Source organism: Condylura cristata, unplaced genomic scaffold, assembly GCF_000260355.1.
Source record: "Condylura cristata isolate star-nosed mole 26May11 unplaced genomic scaffold, ConCri1.0 scaffold00010, whole genome shotgun sequence".
Lineage (NCBI taxonomy): Eukaryota > Metazoa > Chordata > Mammalia > Eulipotyphla > Talpidae > Condylura > Condylura cristata.
The window spans coordinates 53,243,234-53,266,933 of NW_004567111.1; the positions used below are offsets into that span (position 1 = coordinate 53,243,234).

General features: G+C 34.3%; 1 protein-coding gene across 1 annotated transcript in view; it reads right to left on the minus strand.

Annotated features, from left to right (window-relative positions):
* Nucleotides 1-446: 446 nt before the first annotated feature.
* The window catches only part of FNDC3A (fibronectin type III domain containing 3A), a 131,476-nt gene continuing 108,222 nt past the window's right edge, over nucleotides 447-23,700 (minus strand). The window contains exons 14-25 of the mRNA XM_004680249.2: nucleotides 20,656-20,794; nucleotides 19,818-19,886; nucleotides 18,940-19,058; nucleotides 17,418-17,523; nucleotides 17,155-17,330; nucleotides 15,352-15,465; nucleotides 14,485-14,634; nucleotides 14,098-14,381; nucleotides 13,763-13,975; nucleotides 11,052-11,218; nucleotides 9,450-9,577; nucleotides 447-2,933 (exon numbers count right to left, since the gene is read on the minus strand). Coding sequence (XP_004680306.1) covers nucleotides 2,619-2,933; nucleotides 9,450-9,577; nucleotides 11,052-11,218; nucleotides 13,763-13,975; nucleotides 14,098-14,381; nucleotides 14,485-14,634; nucleotides 15,352-15,465; nucleotides 17,155-17,330; nucleotides 17,418-17,523; nucleotides 18,940-19,058; nucleotides 19,818-19,886; nucleotides 20,656-20,794 — 1,980 coding nt within the window. The 3' untranslated portion in view covers nucleotides 447-2,618. The remainder of the gene's footprint in view (nucleotides 2,934-9,449; nucleotides 9,578-11,051; nucleotides 11,219-13,762; nucleotides 13,976-14,097; nucleotides 14,382-14,484; nucleotides 14,635-15,351; nucleotides 15,466-17,154; nucleotides 17,331-17,417; nucleotides 17,524-18,939; nucleotides 19,059-19,817; nucleotides 19,887-20,655; nucleotides 20,795-23,700) is intronic.

The following is a 23,700-nucleotide window of genomic DNA, read 5'->3' on the forward strand; positions in this document are numbered from 1 at the left end:
GGCATGTGTGAGAACTGTCAATGAGCTGAACTTGTGGCATAGTATAAGGAGAGAAGATGTTTCTGGTGGGAGGAGATCTGAGGGCAGATCACAGTGCCATTCACAGAAGGTTCTGGGACCTGAGTACAATGTGGAAACAGGGGAAGAATGCAGGAAAAGTAAACTCAGAGATTTTCTTACAATGGGAAGTTTACCTTGGACCCATCTGTATTCTTTACATTTGTGAAGAAAGCAAGTTATGTAGTGAATTGCACAAAATGAAGTCCCTTGGATATGACCTCTTAACTTCATTACTTCATTCATCCTGGTTTTTTTCCTAAATGTGGGTCCTCTAACATTAAAGATTTTAATACCTTTGGGGAAATTGTATGTCCACTGCAAGAAGGGATACTTTAACATTTCACTTTCTAAAAGAGGGGGCAAGTCATATAAATACAATAAACATATCTCAAAAAAGAATGATACAACTTTTATTCTCCATGGATTTTAAAGATACTTTTGCTACATAGTTTATGCATTTTTATGAGATTATATTTTTTCCATTTGTATGAAGTTCAACCTTATACAACTTTAAGGTGATATGTTTGGTAGTGTATAATCTTTAAAAAGTTTAGAGTTTTTGGAATGTACAGTATATGAGGTAAAATCAAGATTACATTAAAAATTGGTTTCTCCTCTGCACTAATTTTGCAGTGAGGCTCAAATGGCAAGGACACTATTAAATGACATTTACTATCAAAAATAGGAGTTCATTTGAGTCACTATGAAAAACATAAGCCACTGTAACTGCTACAGTGGCACATTTTACCATTTTAGACATTCAACTATATAGAAATCTCTGGGCTATTACACTCAAACTCATTTGTATTGCCAAATGTGGCACTTTAAAGAAGTTTCTAGAAAACAATCGTAATCACTGTTGTTTTGGGGGAAGGTTATCAGCCTATGAATAAGAGATTAAAATTAAATAAAATGTAAACATACAGTATTTTATAGTGACAGATCATTCTTACCACTTGGAAGGCCAAGTTTATCCGCTTCTTTTTTGAACAAAGATTAATGTTTTTTTCTCTACAGCATAAATCATTTGACATAAAACAATTACAATACATGCCCATTCTAAAAGAGAAATTCCTCAGAGTTCTTCAAAGCACAAAACATGTTTTTTTCCCAAGGACTGACAGAAGTGCTTACAGTAATCACTAAAATGCTAACTTCAGCAACTAAAAATTAGTGATTCACTACCCTAAAATTCAAATAATAAATTAAAAAGGCTAGTTACAAGTGTTTTACAGATGACAGATGTGATAAAACAAGATTTTTAGATAGTTTCATTGCAAACTGTATTATTACTGGCAGTCATTGACATCTATGCAAGATGTACAATGTGATACTTGACAAAATTCAATCTGATCATCCAATAACTCACAAATGCAAGCTCACAAAACATTAATGAATTATGCAATTGCAAAGTGCTCTAATGCAACATTAACCACATGCAGTCAACAATTTGGAACAATATCCAAACAGACATTACATTAAACATTAGTTTTTCAAGAAAGAAAGCAGCTCAAAGTTTACTGGTGCAAATTAATTTTGTCTTCAGATTTGGTGCCCCAAACAAAAAAGTTAGGTTTGATTATGATTCTGATGGCGATGGCAGTAGTTATGGGAGAAGCAGCAAAACTTACAGGAGTTCTTCAAATTAGCCTACATCAAGTAGATGGAGTGAGTGAAAATGTGTGTGTGCATATATTTATATTATCTACACGTGATTCGTATAGTTTTAGATATGCTATGTGTAGGTGCATATATATATAGTTCAAAGCCTCATAAAACCAAGTAAGTTTCAAATTCAAACTTGATTATATTACTTTTAAGGAGTATCTAGAAGTTCACCGTTCTTTTACAAGTTCTCAAGACGTGAAGAGGTACTTTTTGAGTAAACATTAAATATTTTTAGGCCAAGTAAAACTCTGTGCTTTCTTTGTGATTTACTGTGAACTCATGAATGTATTTGTAATGAAGAACTCCACATTTATCAAACAAGAAGCTTCCCCCCCATGTATATTCTTTCATCCAGTTTTTGTTTGCTAAGCCCCTCCAGTTATTCATCATAATCCCACTTACCAAATAATTAAGACAAATGAGGAGGTAGAAATATAGCACTAGATTGCTTTCACAGCATCAGACTTTTAACAATTTTATATAGCATGTTAGTGTAAGTTTTAATCATTTTGAAATTTTCATCTGGTTTCATAACCTTTATAAAACAGATCAGGTTATCACTTTTATACTCATGCTGATTGGTCAAAATTGCAATTATATACCATTGCCTCTTAGAAAGTTTGTTGTATTAAGAAGGCAAGTCCAAAAAGAAAAAAAAAAAAGGAAAAAAGCCCCAAACAAAACACCCCAAAATGCTATTTCTGTGGCTTGCATTTTAATAAGGTGCCAGCCTCCACCTAACAATATGAGCACTGAAAATGGCAAAAATGATGTGCTATATATAGTCTCAATGCCAGTGCCAAAGGCCACTGTTTTTGTAAAAGCAATACAGAAATTTTAGTACATGACAAAATAAAATGTAATACAGTATTAAAAATAAAGTTATATTTTCACTTGATTACAAAGTACTGAATGATAAAGGCAATCAAAATGGAAAAGAAAGCAAACAGCACGAGGATGACGGCTGCGCACTGCTCGTCACTCAGTGCCCGGCGGGTCCTCGTGCTTTCCACAGTGTCTCTGCTGGTGCTGGCTGGGGGCTCAGTCCTCTGAGAGATGAAATGCACGGTGGTGCTGTAGGGACCCACTAGGTCCTGATGCCCCACAGGGTCTTGGCACTGGCGAATGGCACACACACGAAAACGATATTCACAGTTCAGCTGAAGGTTTGAATACCGGAATGAAGAGTCGGAACCTTTGTAAATCTGTTAATATTAGGAAAAAAAGCTGTATGTGAAGGCTATATTTTTGACATGGGTACTGCTTTTTATCTTTTAAGCACTATTAAATGACATTTTAAAAATACCTGTCTATGAAAGAATTTACCTGTCTACTGTAAAAGGTCAAGAGAGATGTGAGACCTAGCCTCAGAATTTACAGACCAGTAAAGGAGTGAAGACGTATCCTAAAAGTAGCTAGAGAACAAGCAAAATCAGCTCATAGGCACTTCACTGGTTTCTTTAAGTGTGAGAAGCCAAACTTTTGTGAAATCATCCCATGAAAAAGAACAGTGTCTAACCTTGTGCCCCATTATCCCCCTTCCCCTTTTTAAAAAGATTTATTTATTTATGCATACAGAACTAGGGTATAGGCCAGAGATGCAGGGGCAGTGAGAGGATTCACCAGAAACAGAGTAGGGAGCAGAACAGGCAGGTCTACTAAAATACACTGCAACACATGAAGCAGGAGAGGTCTGCCATGTGGGTCAGCTCCTCGGCTGGGGATTGAACTCATGTTGCAGTGGCTACTGATAGCTTCCTAATGTTGACACTTAACCCCTTGTGCCACCAGGGAGGCCTGAAGTAGAATGTTTTTTGATTCATCCTACACAGTGGGAGTATAGAAATGGTTCAAGTCTGGATGGTAAGAGGATTAACTTAAATCAGGAGATTATATGAGAAAGAAGTGTGAAATAATAGTACACATACGAGGTTGGTTTAGAAAATATGTTTGATAGATATAATAGGTCATGCTTATGTTTGTTTTTAACCTCCAAGCTGTGTGGAGGTTCCTGAAGCCACTAAAACTGGAGCTTCCATATGACCCAGCAATTCCACTTCTAGGAATCAACCCAAAGGGCACAAAAACATCAATTTGAAAGGATACCTGCACCCCCATGTCTATTGCAGCACTATTTACAATGGATAAGCTGTGGAGGCAACCCAAATGCCCCAAAACAGACAACTGGATCAAGAAGATGTGGTACACACACACACACACACACACACACACACACACACACACACACACAAATGGAATATTATTCAGCAATCAAAAAGACAAACTCATACCATTTGCAGCAACATGGATTATGCTCAATGAAGTAAGCCAGAAGGAAAAAGAAAACTATCAGATAGCTTTACTTGAAAGAGGAATACAAGGGAACCAAATAAGGGACCAGGAAAAAAAATAACAACAAAAAAATTTGCAGGCAACTATAAATCAGACATTCTGCAAAGGAGGAGGTAAAGGAAGAAGGATGAAAATGGGAGAGAAGAGCACAAGGGACTATGGTGATAGGACATGGGTGAATTGGTGGTGGGAATTTTATGGGGACTACACCTAAATACAAGCATACATTGTACAAAAATGATCAATGATACAATATACATATATATATATAAAAATATAAATATATAAATAAATTACTTTCCATTTACCTTCAAATGAACACGGTAATATATGTAACTTATATGTAACCATATGATAATATGGTTAGGAGAAAAACCTCAACAAATGGTATTAGGCTTAGTATTACTGTTAGCATTAGTATTACAGTTAGCATAAGATAATGATTTTAGAAAGACTTTGAGACTGAATTCAGTCTTATTAAAAACCCTTTGGCCCTCCCTGGTGGCGCAGCGGGTTAAAGCACAGCACTGACAAGCTAAAGCCACTTCCCATGAGTTCGATTCCCGCCTGCCCCGGAGGTGACCACATGGTGTGGCAGACCTCTCCTGGCCTGCCCGCTGCTTCCCTCAGCAGTGTACTTCGTCGATCTGCCTGTTCTGCTCCCCACTCTGTCTCTGGTGAAGCCTCTCACCGCCCCTGAGCCTCTGGCCTGTACCCCAGTTCTGTATGTACAAATAAATCTTTAAAAAAAAAAAAAAAAAAGCAAGCATGTGTGGTCTCAAAATTTGGGAAATGCACCAAAAAAATCACTATGCACCACTAAACATCAGGTATTATGTCTGAGAAATATGCTGTTAGGTAATTTTGCCATCATGTGAATGTTATAGAGTGTAATCACACAAATCTAGATGGCATATAGCCTGTTGGGACCAATACAATAATATATGGCTTGTAACTTAATTGTCTTTAAATAACACATGACTAATGTGATCCTCTGTAATGGATGAACATACTATATTGCAAATTATTTTGCCACTATCAAAATAAGAGAACACTAAAAACTATTACAAATAACCAAAATAAACAAGTACTATATAATTTTTATATCTGCCATTCTTACTCTCTGTAACTGCTGAAGGAGCTGTAAATAAACTTGGTGCTTTTAGAATAATTCTTGATTGTGAACTACTAAGAATCACTTGGCTGAGGAGGGATGAATTTATTCTCCTAAATCACGTAAGTTATACAAACCAAAAAGAAGAAAAAATTTACTAACCTCCCCAAAAGCATGAAAAGTAGTTTCTCACTTATTTAAGAAACACTTGGAACTTAAAAAGAACAACAATCAGAACTGTGGGTATCCTGAGGAACAATGCTTGTGAGACTCTACATTCAGATGTTTGAGAGAGAGAGAGAGATTGTACAGATACTGTCCTCACACTTCTTCTCTTACATTGGAACCAGTAACCTGATTTTGGACTGGGTTTTGACAGCTCCCTGACCCAGCCCATGAACTTGTAGCTGACCTCACTTCATATTCCAGAGGTAGCCCCTGAATGCATTAAGCAAAGCCCTGGAAAATACCCGCTTAGGAATGGCTTTGTAAACCAGGTGCCTTTTTTCCCTCACAATCATGTCAAAGAAAGTTCTCTAGTACTAAGGTTGTGAGAGCAATTATATCCTTGATGACCTGACTGAGTTTCTCCCTACAAGGATTTATGCTTACTTGTCTGAGTTCAAGCTGGTTTTTCTTGATCCCACCCTCATTTCATTGTATTATGTATTTCATTTGTAATCAATCCATTTGGTAGAACTGTATTTCATATTTTGAATTATGTACTGTTTTTCAGATTTCAGCACAATATTCAATTAAATGATATGAGGTCTTTAACATTTTATTATAAAATAGGCTTTATATTAGATTTTGCCCAGCTAGAGGCTAATAGTGCATGTTTATGTAGGCTAAAATATCAGGGTCAGTAGGGTAGGTGTATTAAATGCATTTTTGACTTAGGGTATTTTCAGCTTATCATGGTCTTATTAGGACCAATCTCATCATGAGTAGAGGAAGATATGTACTTGTAATATAAAACATTCTAACACAATATTTGCCTTAAGTATAGAGTCCCATGTAGGGTTGATCTACTTTCAAAGTGGCTCTACAGTTTCCCAATATTTTCACTTCACCTTGCTATATGTAACATTTGAAATGCTGTTTTGTTTAAGAAGCACTTGCTTTTAAAAAATGTATACACAATTAAGAGGACTAAAAGAAGTTAGCAGACATCTCATTTTTGGTATGATTTTCCCCAAGCAAACAAGTATTTTTCCTAATGCTTTTAAGATCAGTTATACTGTGTATTTTAGGAGTTATAATGCGTAGTGACAGTGGAAGGTGAAAGTCAGAGGGACAGTGTAATTTAAAAAAAAGGAGCTACCATAGGTAAGGTGCTACAGGCAGTTTTCTACAGGCAGCAAGAAGACAGTAAGCATTCAGGCAAAGCTACTGAATGATCAGAGGGATGAAGAAAGGGAAGAATGTGTTTCTAAGTCTGGACAGGGTCATAAGTACTTCTTGTTGTCTGACTAATTTGCTTTCAGATCCCTAGACATTACAGGATTTTAAAGACTAGCCTAAAAATGCAACCATCAACTCATAAATAATGCCTTTGATAAAAATATGAATAGTTCCTAATGCTATATAGATCTATTGGTACTAGGTTACTTCCACTACACACATAGGCTTTATCTTTATTGTGCTTTTTAAAATTTGTTTGATTATGTAAAATGTCAAAATTGTAAAATCTGTATGTTTGCTAAATTCTAAAGTTTCTTGAAATCAGCACAGCAAGTTAACAATGTGGCCCTTAGTAACTACTTATAATTTTAAAATTTTGATTAACTTTTAGGTTTTATTTATTTTTGAGAACTGGGATGTAGGCCAGAGCTGCAGGGAATAAGAGGCTTCACCAGAGAGTGTGGTGAACAGAACAGGCAGAATTATTGAAATACACTGCTAAGGAGAACAGCGGGTATGACAGGAGAGGTCTGCTGTACTCTATAGGTTAGCTCTCTGGCTGGGGATTGAATTCAGGTCCTTGCAGTAATAGCGCAGAGAAAACCCCTAAGCTGGGCCCTCCCTGGTGGTGCAGTGGGTTAAAGCACAGCACTAAGAAGCTACAGCATGAGTTCGATTCCCAGCCAGTGAGGTGACCCACATGGTGTAGCAGACCTCTCATGACCTGCTGCTCCCTTCAGCAGTGTACTTCATCAATCATCCTGTTCTGCTCTCCACTGGTTTTGGTGAATCTCTGGTGAATCCTCTTACTGTTTCTGTACCTCTGCCCTGTACCCCAGTTCTGTATACATAAATAAATCTTAAAAAAAAAAAAAACAAAACTAAATTCATGAGTAAAAACAAATTCTTAAAAAATAACCTTCAAAAAAGCCTTCAGAATATAGCTTGCTAACAGGTTAAAAAATTTTATAAACATTTAAGTGATTTAGATGAGTATATACATGTTTGTATATATTTTAAAGATTTTATCATTTATGCAAACAGAACTGGGGTGCAGGAGAGGGGGGGGGTGAGAGGATTCACCAGACAGAGTGGGGTGCAGAACAGGCAGACTGATGAAGTACACTGCTGAGGGGAGCAGTGGGCAGGTGAGGAGAGGTTCTAAAGTAAGCAAATATGATGATAGGGTTAATTTAACTTCATCTTATGTTTTAGAAATATTTATTTATAAATATATATATTTTACATCATTGTTCATTTTTTTTTGCACAGTGTTTGCTTTCTCCTCTCAGGTGTAGTTCCTGTAGGATTCCTACCACCAATTCACCCATGAACCATCACACCACAGCCCCTTAGTTTAGCTTTTTAAAGTTCAATTAGAATTAGCACTGTTGCTTTATGTAGCAATACAAGTTTACTAAAATTCATATACTACTCAAATGTGGGATCCCTATTTCTTTTAAATATGTAATACAATTACATTCTTTTTTTTTTTTTTTGACATTTATTCTTCCTTGGAAGGAAACCTGCTTATCTGAAAATTATATTCCAATCTAATCAAGTCAATTTGCAGATGGCTTAATAAAGAAAAACAATCACATGCCCAATCTAATCTCTTTGGATCCTTTGTAATATCAGTTAAGAAATTATACCTCTATATGTAACAAATATTGAAAGAAAATCCTATCAAAAATACTCTATTGTTTTTAGTTATTACAACAGTATAAAACTGAAATGAAATAGATCATCAATTTCCTAGTGGGGAAAAGACACTAAACTCAGTTTAAAGGTCCTTAAAAACCTAGAAAGTTGACAGCAAAACAGGAAAATCAAATTAAATACTACAGTTACATGAAAAACTTAATTTTTTGGTAGAAGTTTTAACAAAATGGGGAGCTGTCAGTGTTCATCTGACTTTAGGGGGATAGCTTTGAATTTTGTGGCCAGGAGGTGATATTTCTTCTAGGCTCCGTAATAATTGTGTTTACTGTCATGTTTATAAGCTTTTCCCTATAATGCTATTATTGTAAAAGCCTTTTACTGGTCTTCTCTGCTTCTGCCCTGTGCCACTCTACAAAAAAAGACTATCTCTTATCTCTGATCATGTGACTACTCTGGTCAAAATACTCTATCCGTTGTTTTCTCATTGCTCATGGACTATATAGTATAACTATAATGTCTTATGTGTTTCCCATACCACTCACATGGGTAGTGTAAACTGGGGGTGGAGTGTCTAAATATCTGATTTGATTCTTCCCATACTCACTCTACCCCAACTACACTGGCTTCCTGCTTATTCACTAAATTTAGCAAGTCATGCTCTTAAATGCCTCAGGGTCTTTGCACCTATTGCTTCCTCTTCCTGAAATACTCCTCTCTATACTCATTTCCTCTGGGTCTCTGTGTAAATGAGAAATGACTGTCCTGTATGAAATAGCATTTGTCCATCCTCCTGGTATCCTTTATTCCGTTTATCAAATTTTATTTTGTCTCCACTGCACTGACCACCATCTGACACGATATACTGATAAGCTTATTTGCTCTTACTGGCTCTTTTTCTACCAGAGTGTAAAGTTCCATGGAGGCAAGAACTCTCTGTTCAATGTTGTATCCTAAGTATATCACAGAAAATTTAACAAACACTTGATGAATGAATGAATAATCTGTTTAGCTAAAGTTCATGCCCCTAAATTTTGAATCATGATATACTACACAGTAATCCTTGGAACAGAGTAACTTCTTAACAAAAGGTTTTGAATTAGAAAAGCAAGGACAGTAAATCATCTATTGAAAATATATAAAAATGAGAAAGGTAAAATATGCCATCACAGATTTATATCTTGACACAAACCTGTTTGAATTCTGAATCTTTTCCCACCATGACTTGCAGATTGTAAATAACTGGATCACCTTTCATTGGCTGTAAACACTCCCATGCAATTTCACAAATGTGATCATTTACTTTCTCTATTTTGGGGGCTATAGACAAAAAAAAAAAAAGAAAATCTGAGCTACTTGGTACATCACACAGACACTTGTTTAACCAAAGTAAGTTTAAGGAATCTTTAAAATTCAGTTATGAACTTGACATAAGTATTGATGAATTTTTGAAATTTACAGAGAAAGTCAATGGTTCACTCATATTATCTGCAGGTGCTACAATGGCCAGAATGACCAAAAGATTTTCTCATACATGTTCTCATTGAACTAAGTACCAGTTTTAGAACAAGGTTTTTCAAAGAGCATTACTTGAACATGAAATTTAAGAAATTGAAAATAATCCCCCACTGATATAATTATTAAATATACTTAAATAATTATATTTAATTAAAAACTTATATTGCCTACTCAATAGAGTAGAGTACAATGGGATGAGTATTCAGCAATCTTAGACCGAGAGAGAGTAAACCAGGTAAGAGGACAGAAAAATGACTCAGTGAAAAGCATCAACTTTAATAGACAATAAAAAAACAGTCTTGTGAACCATAGATCTGTTTAATAACTGATAAATTCAAGTACATGGTCCAGGACATTATACTATAATGTGACTTGTCCTCAGAACATGAGGAACTTTAATGTTTAATGGCTAAATGCAGAGTATAATCCTTGTCAGTGGAAAATGAGAACTCTGCTAAAGTTAATGTTAAAGCTATTTATATATCTATATACATCTACCTACAGAATATCTAGAAGTATCTATATGTATCTATATCTCTATAGAGGCAAACCTCAGAGACACTGTGGGCTTAGTTCCAGACAACCACAAACTCACAATACAGAAATTATGCAAGTCACAAGAACTTCTTTCCTGTATATAGAAAAACTGTTTATAGTATCCTATAGTCTATTAAATGTGAAACAATATTATGTCTACATAATAAATATTAATTAAAAATACTTTACTGCTTAAAAAATGCTATCGTCTGAGCCTTCAGTGAATCGTAATTTTTTGCTGGTGGAGGATCTTATGAAAATGCAGTACTGCAAAGTTCCATAAAAAGAGGTATGTCTATGTTTATATACACAAATGTATGTATTTTGAAATCAAGTTTATAAAGAGTTTATGTTTTGATTAACAGATGACTTAGTTCTTTCTCTTCTTGAAATCCAAATAAATAACAATGACTCAAAACAACTGAAGTTTGTAATTTTTCCCCTTTTAATAGCAGAAATAGCACAGGGACCCTATGAGAATACCATGCTACGTATTCAAATTTAGCATTTTTATGTCAGATTATTAAAAATATCAGCGACAAAAACTAGTATGTCTAAGTATTGATGAACCAGATAAAAATCTCTCATTATTAAATGAAACTCCTAGTAGATGGGTCTGTTCTTGTAATTTAAATATTCGACCACACTGATAAATTTCAATAACAATATATTAAACATTATATAAAAATGCCTTTAACATTATCATTAAAGAAAAATAACTCAATGATGTAAAACTTACCTTTCAAGGCAGCTGGGACAGATTTTGGAGTAGTGAAACTATATTCTTGGGAGAGAGGACCTTCCCCAGCTTCATTACAAGCTTGAATACAGAATTTATACGATGTTGACTCATTAAGTCTTTGTACTTTGTATGTATGACATGGTCCTCTGTACAAAGACACAAACCTACAATGGAAATAATTCTTATTAAAAATAAATCTTGACAACCTTATAAAAATGTTTGAAAACCACTAAAATAGTATAGTGGGACATTATTTAGGAAAAGTAGTAAGTTATTCCTAAATAATGGAGTAATAACCCAGAATGGTTTATCACACCAAATAAATTTGTGTTTTCTCATCAGATAATGAAAGGCACAAAACTATAAATTTAGCATTTGGTCATGGTCTCCCCAAAATTAATTTCTAAATTCTATGTCCAGTCACAGTAACTCCATCTTGTCAACTTTCTGGTTGCTGTCTTTTAATGTGCATATTTTTAAAGACAGAACACTACATTTTCACTATAAATTTCTAGTTAAGAATGATAGGTATACAATTTATCAACTATAGTAAGGATCTGATATATGAGATTACATTTTTAATTTTCCTTGTCTATAAGGAAAAAGACAATTATCAGTTAATATAGTTTTAGTTGATTTAGTGATTATTTTCTATATATTTACATCACAGTATAAGAGAATATACAATTTCCCATTAATAATCTATTAATGTTTGATGGAAAGTTTAATTTTTTAAAATTGACTTTATATTGGTGCAAAGTTTAACATCAGCTATGTTATCCTATGTTCTGATTGGTAACTGGGTAATTATGACTGTTTATATAGTTCTAGGAGGTTAGAAACTATAGTCAGTTTAAAAATAAAGAAATATTCAATTACTTCACTAATAGCATCTACTGAAACAATAAAAAGATAAGCTTTGCCTCTTTAGCCTCCAATATATATATATATATATTTTTTAAAAAGATTTATTTATTTATTTATACAGAACCGGGGTACAGGCCAGAGATGTGGAGAGAGAGAGGATTCACCAGAGACAGAATGGAGAACAGAACAAGCAGAAAGACGAAGTACACTGCTGAGAGGAACAGCAGGCGGGTCAGGAGAGGTCTGCCAGCCATGTGGCCACCTCCCGGGCATGCGGGAATCAAACTCCTTCAGAAGTGGCTTAAGCTTCTTAGTGCAGTGCTTTAACCTGCTGCACCACCAGGGAGGGCCAAAATATATTTTTTAATAAGAAGAAAACACCGGTGGTAAAAACATTGAAAAAGGCTGTCCAGTGACAAAAGTTGTGGCCAGGGAATAAGCTGAAGTAGCATTCTAACATGACCCCACAGCAAGTATAAATAGCTGCAAAAATCAAGGAGTAGGAAAGTGATAAAAATATAAAATTAATTTAACTTAGTAAATTTAATATTTTTAATCACTTTCCTACTCCTTTTATGATACGTTTACAGTATCATAAAAGGTTTTAATTTCTGTTTTTCATTACTAAAAGCCACCATTCCTACAGCTTCCTAGATGCTATTTATATTTAAGTTTGAACTTCTATAACAGAATGTAGACCAAACTAGAATCTTATTTAATAGAATATTTATCTTTCAACCAAACATTTTAGACTTGCTTCAGGTAAGGCTTCTTGCACTATGCCAAATGTAAATGATATAAAAGGGATGAAAAGAACTTAACAGATTTACCCAGCAATAACAGCATATATTAATAGTAAATATCTAAACCATAGTCCAGTGGTGGCAAGGAAAAGAACCTCTTTCTAGCATTAAAGCTACAAAGAATATTAAAATTCTGTCAAAAACAAAGGCTAACTAACATTCATCAAGGTACAGGTTTTAGGAAATTATCATTAGTGTTCACTCCATGTAATGCATTTACTGGTAATCCAGTATCTTTAATTCCCTATATATTTTTAAATGTGTAAATATTTCTGATAAGAGAATATTCACTATAAGCAGCATATGCTCTATTATTTAAATACTTCACTAAATCCAAAAAACAGAGTGCATAAGGAAAAATTGTCACTAGTTCTCTGAATCCATAAGCTATATAATTATATTAATTGAGTGAAAAGCAGAAAGGTAAAATACAAATTTTTAAAGTACCGAAGGCTTATAAAACACTTTGTATATGGCATACGACATTAGGAAAAAATAAAAGAGAGTCTTAACATTATAAATACTTGTGTTAACACTAAATGTTTGACTTAGTTGGGTAGAGTATGTAGTATGGATGTGCTGAAAATGTAAAAGATGGGAGCACAGTAAAAGGCTAAATAGTAAGGGAACTGGATAATTAATATAGTACGTCTGAGATGTGACAGTGAAGAACTGAACCATGTGCAGGATCTGTGATGGGGGTGTGGAAAAAAGTAAGACCCAATCCCAGTTCTCAAGTTTCTCAGAGGCCATAATCCAATTAATCATTTATTGTAATTATTGCCTTTTGCTGAAAATAAGTGTTGGTGAGCACTGGAAGTAGATTAGAGAACCAAAGAATAGTCCACTTAAAATTTTTTCTCTCAATATTCTATTCACAGGAAATCTTCATTGTGTGTTTCTGATGCTGTGAAAAATAGCACATTCGGAAATAATTTGAGAATTGTTTTTGAAAAAGCCCTATTTACTTCTATTTATAAAAACTTGCACAGTTAAAATTCAAAACTATATAATGAAGAAGCAATTATGAACACTTACCTTCCATTTTTGTCCTCCATCTGAAGGTGGTACTGAACAGAATCTGTTGACAATGTTTTTGGGGTTCCCTCTCCCCATTTCAGCTTAAGGTTCTGGTGGCTAAAGGCAACACATTCCAAACGAGGTGGATCAGGAGGGAGGGGCTTAGTTTTTAATTTTATCATGTGGCTGAAAGGCCCAGCTCCAAGGCTATTCAAGGCTTGAATTCGTATTCTAACAGCCATGTTAAAAAAAAAAAAAAAAAAAGAAAAAAGAATGAAAGCTAAGTTTATTATTGCTCTATTTAAAGTATCTCTCTGATCTCTGTAAAAAATTAAAATAGTTCTTAAATGTACCTGTATGTTGTATCTGGTTGCAAATTGTCTATAATATAGCTTGTAACCTTTCCCACTGTCAAAGGTTGTTTATCTCCAAAGTCTATGCTGTAGGCAAGGATTTCTGAGCCATGGTCACAAGGTTTTTCCCAACTGATTGCAAGGCATGTAGAAGGTGAATAACAGGAATTTTCTATATCATAATCACTTATTTCTTGAAGACAAGTCACAATAGCAGGAACTGATGGTGGAGTCACACATGCTATCACCTCACTGAAAGGGCCTGCACCCACAACACTCAGAGCCTACAAATTAACAGAGTCCTTAAGTTAACAAAAACAGGGTCATGCAAATGCTCATCAAATACAAAACTCTGACTATAACTGATAGAACATTGATTCCTTTTACCTGAACTCTGCAATAATAGGTAGTTGCTGGTAAAAGTCCCTTTATTTCATAACTGAGACCAGGTCCACAGTAACATATCTGCATACTTCCTTCAACTCCTCCCCATTCTAATCGATATTCAGTAACATCGGTTCCATTGCTCATAGGGACCTTTAAATTAAGAAAAGAGTAATGATTTTAAGTTTAAATATTGATAAAGCAGATTTCAGGAAAAAATGTTTACTACCTGAGGGTAGCAAAAACTGGATTTCTTTTGAAATTATTTAAAACATTTAAGTAGAATTAAAACTGTTCAACTATTACATTTTTATTCTTTAAGTCCTCCTGAATTTAAGGTTCGCCAAAAATACAATTTTGTTTTGACCTGGAAGTAACAAAATTACTTGAGTCACTTTAGAAAAAGTATTTTAAGACAAACATATTTCAAAATAATTCTATTAAGTAATACAATACGTTAAATCTTACAAGGATATTTTCTTTGTTATATTTCAAAGGAAACGGAAAATATAATTATCATTACTGATTATTACTATACACAATAAATACAATGGAGATAATAAGTATAATAGAATATTATACTAACTCCTATGAATATTTGTTCTGAACATAAGTTTACCAGTGACTAAAGAGCTTGTACTGAGACAAGGTCTTTGAAAAAATACAAAGTACATGATGAACAAGTCTAAATACTTGTAAAGCGAGTATGACTGACTGACATACTTCAAAGAGTAAAAAAGAATTTACTTTTTACCACACCAACTTATCTAATTCTTACTCTATCATTAAAGATGCAAAAATAAACAATATCCTCTTATTTCATACTAACTATTCTAACTGCTTAAGGTTGATGGAAATTATAATACCTACCTCCCAATTCACTTGTGCACAAGTCGCAGATCTGCATGTTACTTGAGGGGGCTTGCACTGACCTGGTGGCCCAGGGGCTGTGGTAATATCACATTTTTCTGAAAATGGTCCAAACTAGAATAACAAATATAACCAATTTTCTTTTAAGCCACTGATTACACAATTCTACAGCAATACTCACAACTAATTAGGTGCAAGTAAAGTGTTTCATCCCTTTCCATGAAGACTAACTATTCATAATGTAATTCTAATCATTTGTTTGAAGTAACATTGGTTTTCATCATTGTGTATGATTCAGAAAAACAAGTTCACATTTTATAAGATGTGCATCACCAGAACCATAATAAAATTCAAAAAGCATTCATGAAAAGTAAAAAAGATTTGATGATTTAATGATCATGGAGGTGAGAGTGTGGGTTATTTTAAAATCTCACTTACTATATATATTTCCATCTCTTGCTCTTTATTCCTTCATGAACTGGTTTTTGTAAAAAAGGCAGGGCACTGGGGAATTAGGTAGGTAGAATATGTCAGAAAAAATTGTGAGGGATTATGGAGTAGATACCAATTAAAGGCATGGGTGAAGTTAGTACAAATTAAATCTTAAAATTTAGAATAGCTTTCCAAGAGTCTAAAATACATATTTCTGGACACACAGAAAGCAAATGCTAAAATCACTTTGACAAATTATCAAACCTGAAAATAGATTGAGGGCACAAGTATTAAAGATGCTATGCCAGGCCCTCCCTGGTGGCGTAGTGGGTTAAAGCACAGCACTAAGAAGCTAAAGTCACTTCAGCATGAGTTCGATCCCCACCTGCCCTGGAGGTGACCACATGGCACAGCAGACCTCTCCTGACCCGCCCGCTGCTCCCCTCAGCAGTGTGCTTCATCCATCTGCCTGTTCTGCTCCCCGCTCTGTGTGTGGTGAATCCTCTCACCGTCCCTGCACCTCTGGCTTGTACCCCAGTTCTGTATGTATAAATAACTAATCTTTAAAAGAAAAAAAGATGCTACGCCAATGCTTGCAGCTTTTCTGGGGCTGACAAAATGATAACATTGGGCAGGAAGAATCATGTAAGAACTGCCAACACAGTACATAAATATGACATATAAAAAAATTGAAATAGGTTTATACATATAAGTACTGAACTCAGTTGGAAAATAGGGTATAAAATACACTTCAGTTCACAAAAATCTGAAATAATGTAGGACGAGGAGAAACTTCAGTCTGGAGTCTGACAAACTTGAGTCTGTGTTTTACCTCTATACTACTTTTAGTTTGTGAGATGGTGAGCAAAATATGTAGTTTTTCTAAGCCCTGGTTTCTTCAGTTGTAAAATGGAGATATCACCTATTTTGACTATTTTCATGAGGTTGTACAGATACATGATTAATTAAAAAAAGAGAAAATTACACAAAACAAGAAATGCTGAAAACATAAATTCTTTTCCCTTAGGCAAAACATGAATCATAACTGAAAGAAAATACTGCATATAACCAGTCTCAAAAACTTAACTTTTCTAAGTACTTTCATTATGTGAAATACATACTTTTAAATTTACCAAGTAAACTCTACTAGCACTACCTGAATGGCAAATTTAGTCCACTTAAAGTCCAAAGTGACAAAAACAGTTAAGTGAGGTTTAAAATACTGAAATTCTAAAACAATTAGATCATGGTATATACTGACCTTTTACTTATCAATGGAGTCACATAAACCAAAATAGCCAAATAAAAGAAGTGATAATATGTATTAAAATGAAACACATTGATTGTAATTTAGTCAATATGTTTTCCTACCCCCATTTTGTTGGCTGCACGCAATCTGAAGCTGTAAGTCTTTCCAGGAAGAAGGTTGCTCACAGTACATTCTACTTCAGAACCTTGGTAAATTTCTCTGGGTTCATCTTTTTCTACAGGAGACATTTCCACACCATAGCAGGAAATAGGTGATCCACCATCGACGAGAGGGGGTCCTAAAAGTGGAAAGATTTATGCAATTTAATAAGAGGAGCATATTTAGCACTAACTTAATCATAATTTATTACTAAAATGGAAATTACCCCATCGTAACTGTATTTCTTTTGCTTTGGGTCTACCCTGTACTCTGGGAGGGAGGCATGGGCCAGGAGGCACAGCTGGAGTCTGCACAAGTAAAGACTCAGATACCTGCCAAAACAAAAGAAAAAACAAAACAAAAATGCCCCAAGCCAAATAATCAGATTGCTTCTGTTAAGGGAAAATAACACAAACACAAAGATTGCACCAGTAATATAAGGTTTTACTTATTATCAACTAAAAAGGAACAAAGTTGTGAATAAAAATCAAAACCCAACAAACCATTAAAATTTAAATTTATATAAACAAATAAGAAAAGACTCGTACTATGTGAATAACTCATATAAACACAAGTTGGAGGGGAGGAAACAGATTTCCTTTTCTTTCCATAATCAAAAAATGAAAAACAACCTCTACATCACTTAATAGGTTTAATTTTTTATCCTGTCCAAATGAACCCATAAATCTCTTAGAAGGAAGGATGTTTTACATTCTATAAATGCAATGTGCCTTGTTTGCAGGAACTTTAAATTGTTTTGGCTACTTTACAGTGTACTATGTTTTTAACCTAAATATTAATTTATTTAAAAAAAACTTTCCTTCTTCCATCTAAAAATAATTTGAAAATTATTGTTCAGGTAAACTGCAGGTACATGACCTCTTTTTAGTTTCTATTTTAATTTTTAAAAACACAAACTCAATGCTATTTCCCTCTATCTGCACTGTAAGAAAGCTTAAACTTAACATTCTTTCCAATTATAAATATTTGATCATCACTTTATCCAGAAAAGTACCTTATAGAGAATGATATGGTATTGGGGGGGTGGAGGTATTGCTTTTTTCTTTTTAAATTCAGGGAAGATTTACTTGTTAAGTAAAATGAAGCAACTATATCACAGGCTTATTGAGTAGGACTTGCACTCAGTTTCACAATATTTGTATTTTCAACAAAATGCTTGTGATTTATTTTTGAGAAGTGTACCTTAATTGTATTAAACTATTCTGAGAAATAATAAGAATGCTCCAAGAGACCATTCTTGGTCAAAAAACTTACCTCTACAGAACACTGATCATCAAAGGCGCAATTTAAGTCCATTTTGGTTACCAGATTTCTAATAATAATAAAATAATTGCCAACTTTTCAAAATTAAGTATGAGAATCTCTAAGCAATAAATAGTATTTTATGGTTTGTTCTTACATACAGTAGTTATGGAACAGTAAGTGAAACTACATTTTATTTTCATTTCTGCTATCTGAACATCACCGTAAGGTTTTACATACAAATTTTCTGTATTGTTTTCATATATTTGTTTTTCTAAAATTTAATACCAGGCCCACAATATTCACTGAATATGACTATCAGCTAAGCATTAAATTAGAATATTCTCATCACTATAAAGTTAGCCACTTAGAGAAATTACTTTTATATATTTGTGAATACACTTCAATATTTGACTTGCCATCTGGTGATGTCATCTTATTTGATCAACTTAAAAAAAAAAAAAACAAGTTCATATAAGTATTACCGCACTCTGTCCGCCATCACTGATGCAGTAAACTCGTACACGATAGAAGCAGCCTGGATTCAGTCTATCACAAAGATGTTCCCTGGTAGCTCCACTGTATATCATATCCCATTTGTTTCCTGTAAAGTGAAGAATTATGTTCAATTAGCTACAAGGTAATGTTTAACACTGTGGTATTATGGACAAGGCAGGTATCCTAGTTTCACTATAAAAGCGTTTATACAATTTGTCAGAAACAATTTAAGCTCATTTTGAGTTTCCTGGTAATGATCTAATTTTATGTGTGCAGCTTTCTAGATAAATTTGCATGGCTTTGTTGATGCGAAATAGCTCTGTAAATCTGTACAAGCTTTGGCTTACATTGATAATTCACTTTTAATAAAGCATTCTAAATGTGCTTACTGATCCAGTAATAACATTATGACACATAAAGAGAAGAAAGAACCAATATGATAGGAAATTTGTTCTGAATTAAGACTTTTTTTTTTGCAGAAAATATTTCATTTCATAGAAATATGGATTATTAAATGTGTGACTCAAGAGTAAAGTTCAGAAGGCATAGAATTTATTATTTGAATTAATAAATTAATTTCCAGTGTTATTTTTTTCTCTGACATAGCTAGCTATAACTGAATAAACTGTCTTCAGAAACTTTTAGACTAGGTATATACAAACAAGAAAAAAAATAAAGAAATGTAAACACAGAAATACAGCTATCGCAGTGTTACATTTGACTTACTGGATCTCTACATCTTAACTGAAAAGTTAGTCATAAAGAAAAATCCTTAGTGCTACAGAGATAAAAATTCAAGAGGAAAGAAAAGAAATATTATAAAACATAAAGTAATGATCAGGAGTAGAAACCTAGGCACACTTACCATTAGGACCTTCTGCCATCTCCACTACATATTTACTGATGGGTGCTCCTCCATTGTCTTTTGGTGGGTCTATCCCAGGAAGCAAAACTAGTCATTAGGCAAAGTACATGCAACTAAAATGATAGCACAATCCCAATAAATGGAAGGCCAAACCTAGTCTTGTTTAAAAAAGAAAAAAGGGGTCTCCCCAGTGGTGCAGAGGTTAGAGTCATGCTATAAAGCTATCACCAGCCACTGCAGCATGCGTTTGACCCCCAGAGAGGAAGCTGATCCACACGGCACAGCAGACCTCTTTTGTCTTGCCCGCCACTCCTCTTAGCAGTGTATTTTAGTAGATCTGCCTTTTCTGTTCCCACTCTGTCTCTGATAAATTCTCTCACTTGCCTAAACCCCAGTTCCTGTATGCATAAATAAATCTTAAAAAAAAAAAACAAGAAAAAAGAATCACCTATAATACCATCTTATTACTGTATTACTTTTCTACCAGCATATAAGCAAGTGCTCAATACATGTTTTAAATGAATAATGATTTTCATTTCCCCTGAGTTAGGATGACTGAGGTGACTTGGGGGACAAATTCAGTAATCTTTCATTTCACACAGTTCTGCCCCTGCTCATAGGCCTAAGTAGACCCCAAGTTCTTCCTGCATGATATCTATTCTTAATGTGAGTACAAAGCTATCCACAAAAGATATCCTCAGACACTGACTGAATCTCATATATCTGACTGAAGTTGGCTGACCTAACACATTTACTCAAATATCTTAAAATACCTTAATATTCAAATCATTTAAACCAAATATGAAAATAGTAATGTAAAAATATGCAAACATCTTACCCCAAGTTATCTTAAAACTGTGTGAATGTATCTTTCCTTTAACTGAAGGTTTTACAGGTACTCCTGGTTTATCAGGGCATGTAGTAAATTCTACTACATCACTTGGATTACTTTTACCTTCTGAGTTATAAGCAATAACCTGGATAAAGAACACAAAAACATTATAATTAAAATTGGCACCTAAAGATAATGACTTAATGAATATTGATGAAACAAAGAAGCTCAACCAAATGACAGTTTTCAGATTGTGATGGCTTGTTTATGTAAGACTTGCTTGTCCTTAATAGGGAGTCTGTACATGACAAGTATGTAGTTCTTGGAAAGCAAATTTAAGGCTGACATTTTGGTAGGAAATAAGAGTCATTACAGGAACTATAATCTGATGATACTTGAAGGACTTTATTTAGGCTTTCTTTACTTGTTTTAAAATTCTTTTGAGGAGTTTAATGGCATACTTCTAGCAAACAAAATATAGCAGAAATAAACGTGTGTATAGATTTCCTATGGAGAAATTCATGTGGTGAGGAACTGAAGCTTATAACCAAAAGTTATGTAGGAATTAAAGGCTCCTAGCCACTACCACACTGAATAAACTCAGAAGCAAATTTTCCAGCCACGGTCAAGTCTTCAGCTGAGTGCATCCCCAGGGATATCTTGACAGCAACTTCACAGAGACCCTACATTAGAGCTAACCAGCTACTTACAGCTATTATATTTGATTTTAGAAATTTAATTATGTTTATACTTCTATTGAACTTAAGTTCCTCATAGTCAATGCCAGACCTCATATGATTTCTCTTTTCCAGACTTGTTTCATCTCTGCTCTTTCCCATCAATAAAAAGATTTTAGTTGTTCAATCAAAAATCTAGGATACATAGATGATTCTTCTTTATCTAAACCTATATACCAACTCTGTTAGTAAAACTTCAGTTCTACCTCCACTTATGTTTTCTACCTATTTAGTCAAAGCTTCTTCTGGCCTATCTTTTCTGAATGACAACAATATATTATTACTTAGTTTCCCACCTTCCATTTCTGCTCTCAACCTCCTCATTCAGAAAGCATCTATCATTCTGAGTTGGAAATCCTACAATGATTCTCATCTTATTCAGATTAAAATTTAAATTCTTTTCCATGGCCTACAATACCTTATGTGACTTTATCCCTGAGTATCTTCACTTCAGGATCTTAGCATTTTCAACTATTTTCCCTGTCTAGAAATGTTCTTTCTGATCTTGACATGCTAACTTCTTCCTGTCATTCAGATCTGTTTAAATGTCATTTCTGAGAAGACTTCCTTGACTACCCACTAATTCTCTACAACCTCACCCTATTTTAGTTAAGTTACATAATACACAATCTGGTATTTGCTGGCTCGTTTACTTTCTAATGCCCCCCCCCTCCAAAAGAATAGTAGATGTTTTGATCACTGCTCTATTCTTACTGCCTGGAACAGCACTTATCATAGAATAGGTGGCTCAATAATTACAGGTTGAATAAACAACTAACAGATGAAGAACATTATATGACACTGTGGACATGGATCTTAATAAATTTATTATCCCAAACATAATCCATGAAAACTCAGTAAATACAGTTTAATTGTTCAATTTGCTCAGGTTTCCTTAACCTTCCACACAGTCAAATGAATTTTCAGGATGATTTTTCACTTTGCTGCTTTATAAGATTACAAGTAGGGATCAAACATTTCTCAATTTGGTAAACAGTGTCTACTTACACTGAAGAACTAAAGGACATTTTTGGATTAAGAATATTCTCTAAAAAACTTTAAAGATCTAATTATATTTTAAAGGTAATATATTTCAGCACTGCATCCTTATACTATAGAGCACATTTCCAGTTAACCTTATGGTTGTATACCTTTATGTGTGTGGGCATCCCTCCTTGCAATAAAAATCACCATTTAATAACAACTACAGAGGGAGCACTCTGCTAGGAACCCTGTAAGTATGGTACTTAGATTCAAGGAGTTTAGAATCTTTTGTAAAAAAGAAGCAATATGCCTATCAAAAGAATTAGGCAAGAGGAGAAAGATTACCATGACCTTGGCCTAGCAAGATTTTGGAAAAACAAAATGAAGTGATATTCAGTCTTCAAGGGCAAAGAGGAGTCAAGGGGAAACTTGGGGAATAAAACACAAATTTCTGAGCTTATGAGCAGAAGTGAATAGTAAATAGTGAACTCTGTGCAGGAAAGGATGAATAATCAACCTCAACCTAGCGAGGTAACAAGTTCAAGCAATAAGCGAAAGGCAGTACATCATATATACAATGGGCCATAACATAAACAACCTTAAGTTAAACTAAGAAATTGTCTGGAGGAAGAGCTGTGTTTCAGAAAGATTAATTTAGGTACAGAATAGAATTCTGATTAGAAGGTGACAGAACTGTTTGAATACAGTTATATAAAGGTTTGGAGATGAATGGTCTTTTAAGATAGAAATGACAATGACATAAGGTAAAGAGAGGATTTACACAAGGGAGGATGGGATATACCAAGAAGAACTAAGAACTAAAGAGATGTACTGAGGTACAATTAAATTAAAGCAAGAGAAAAGACATCACAGAATAATAGTAGACAAGAGAGAGACAGGAAACATGATTATATACCACTGTTACAGGGCAACCCTGGTATGAAATGGGTTGCCTGACATCCTTTTCTCCTAACACTATCACAGATGCAGACATATAAGTGAATTTTAAGGATGGAAGATAAAAGAAGTTAACAGATCTAATTTTGTGGGACCCCTGACCCTCCTTGTACTTGGGGCTATTGTCTTGGTGCCGAGTTAGTTAAACTTATAGTCAGGTAGAAGACCGCTCACTAAGGACAACCGTTCTGATATGAGGAACATAATGGGAAACCAGTATTTGTTGAAAACAGTAGGCAGATATTATGGCCAGATTAGCAAGATGAGCTAAAATACCTTACTTGTAAAGATTAGTAGAAAGGTAAGAATAAGAAATAGATAGTATGCTTTGATTATCAGGAACTATGGAGTCCCCAAACAATAGCTCCTGGTA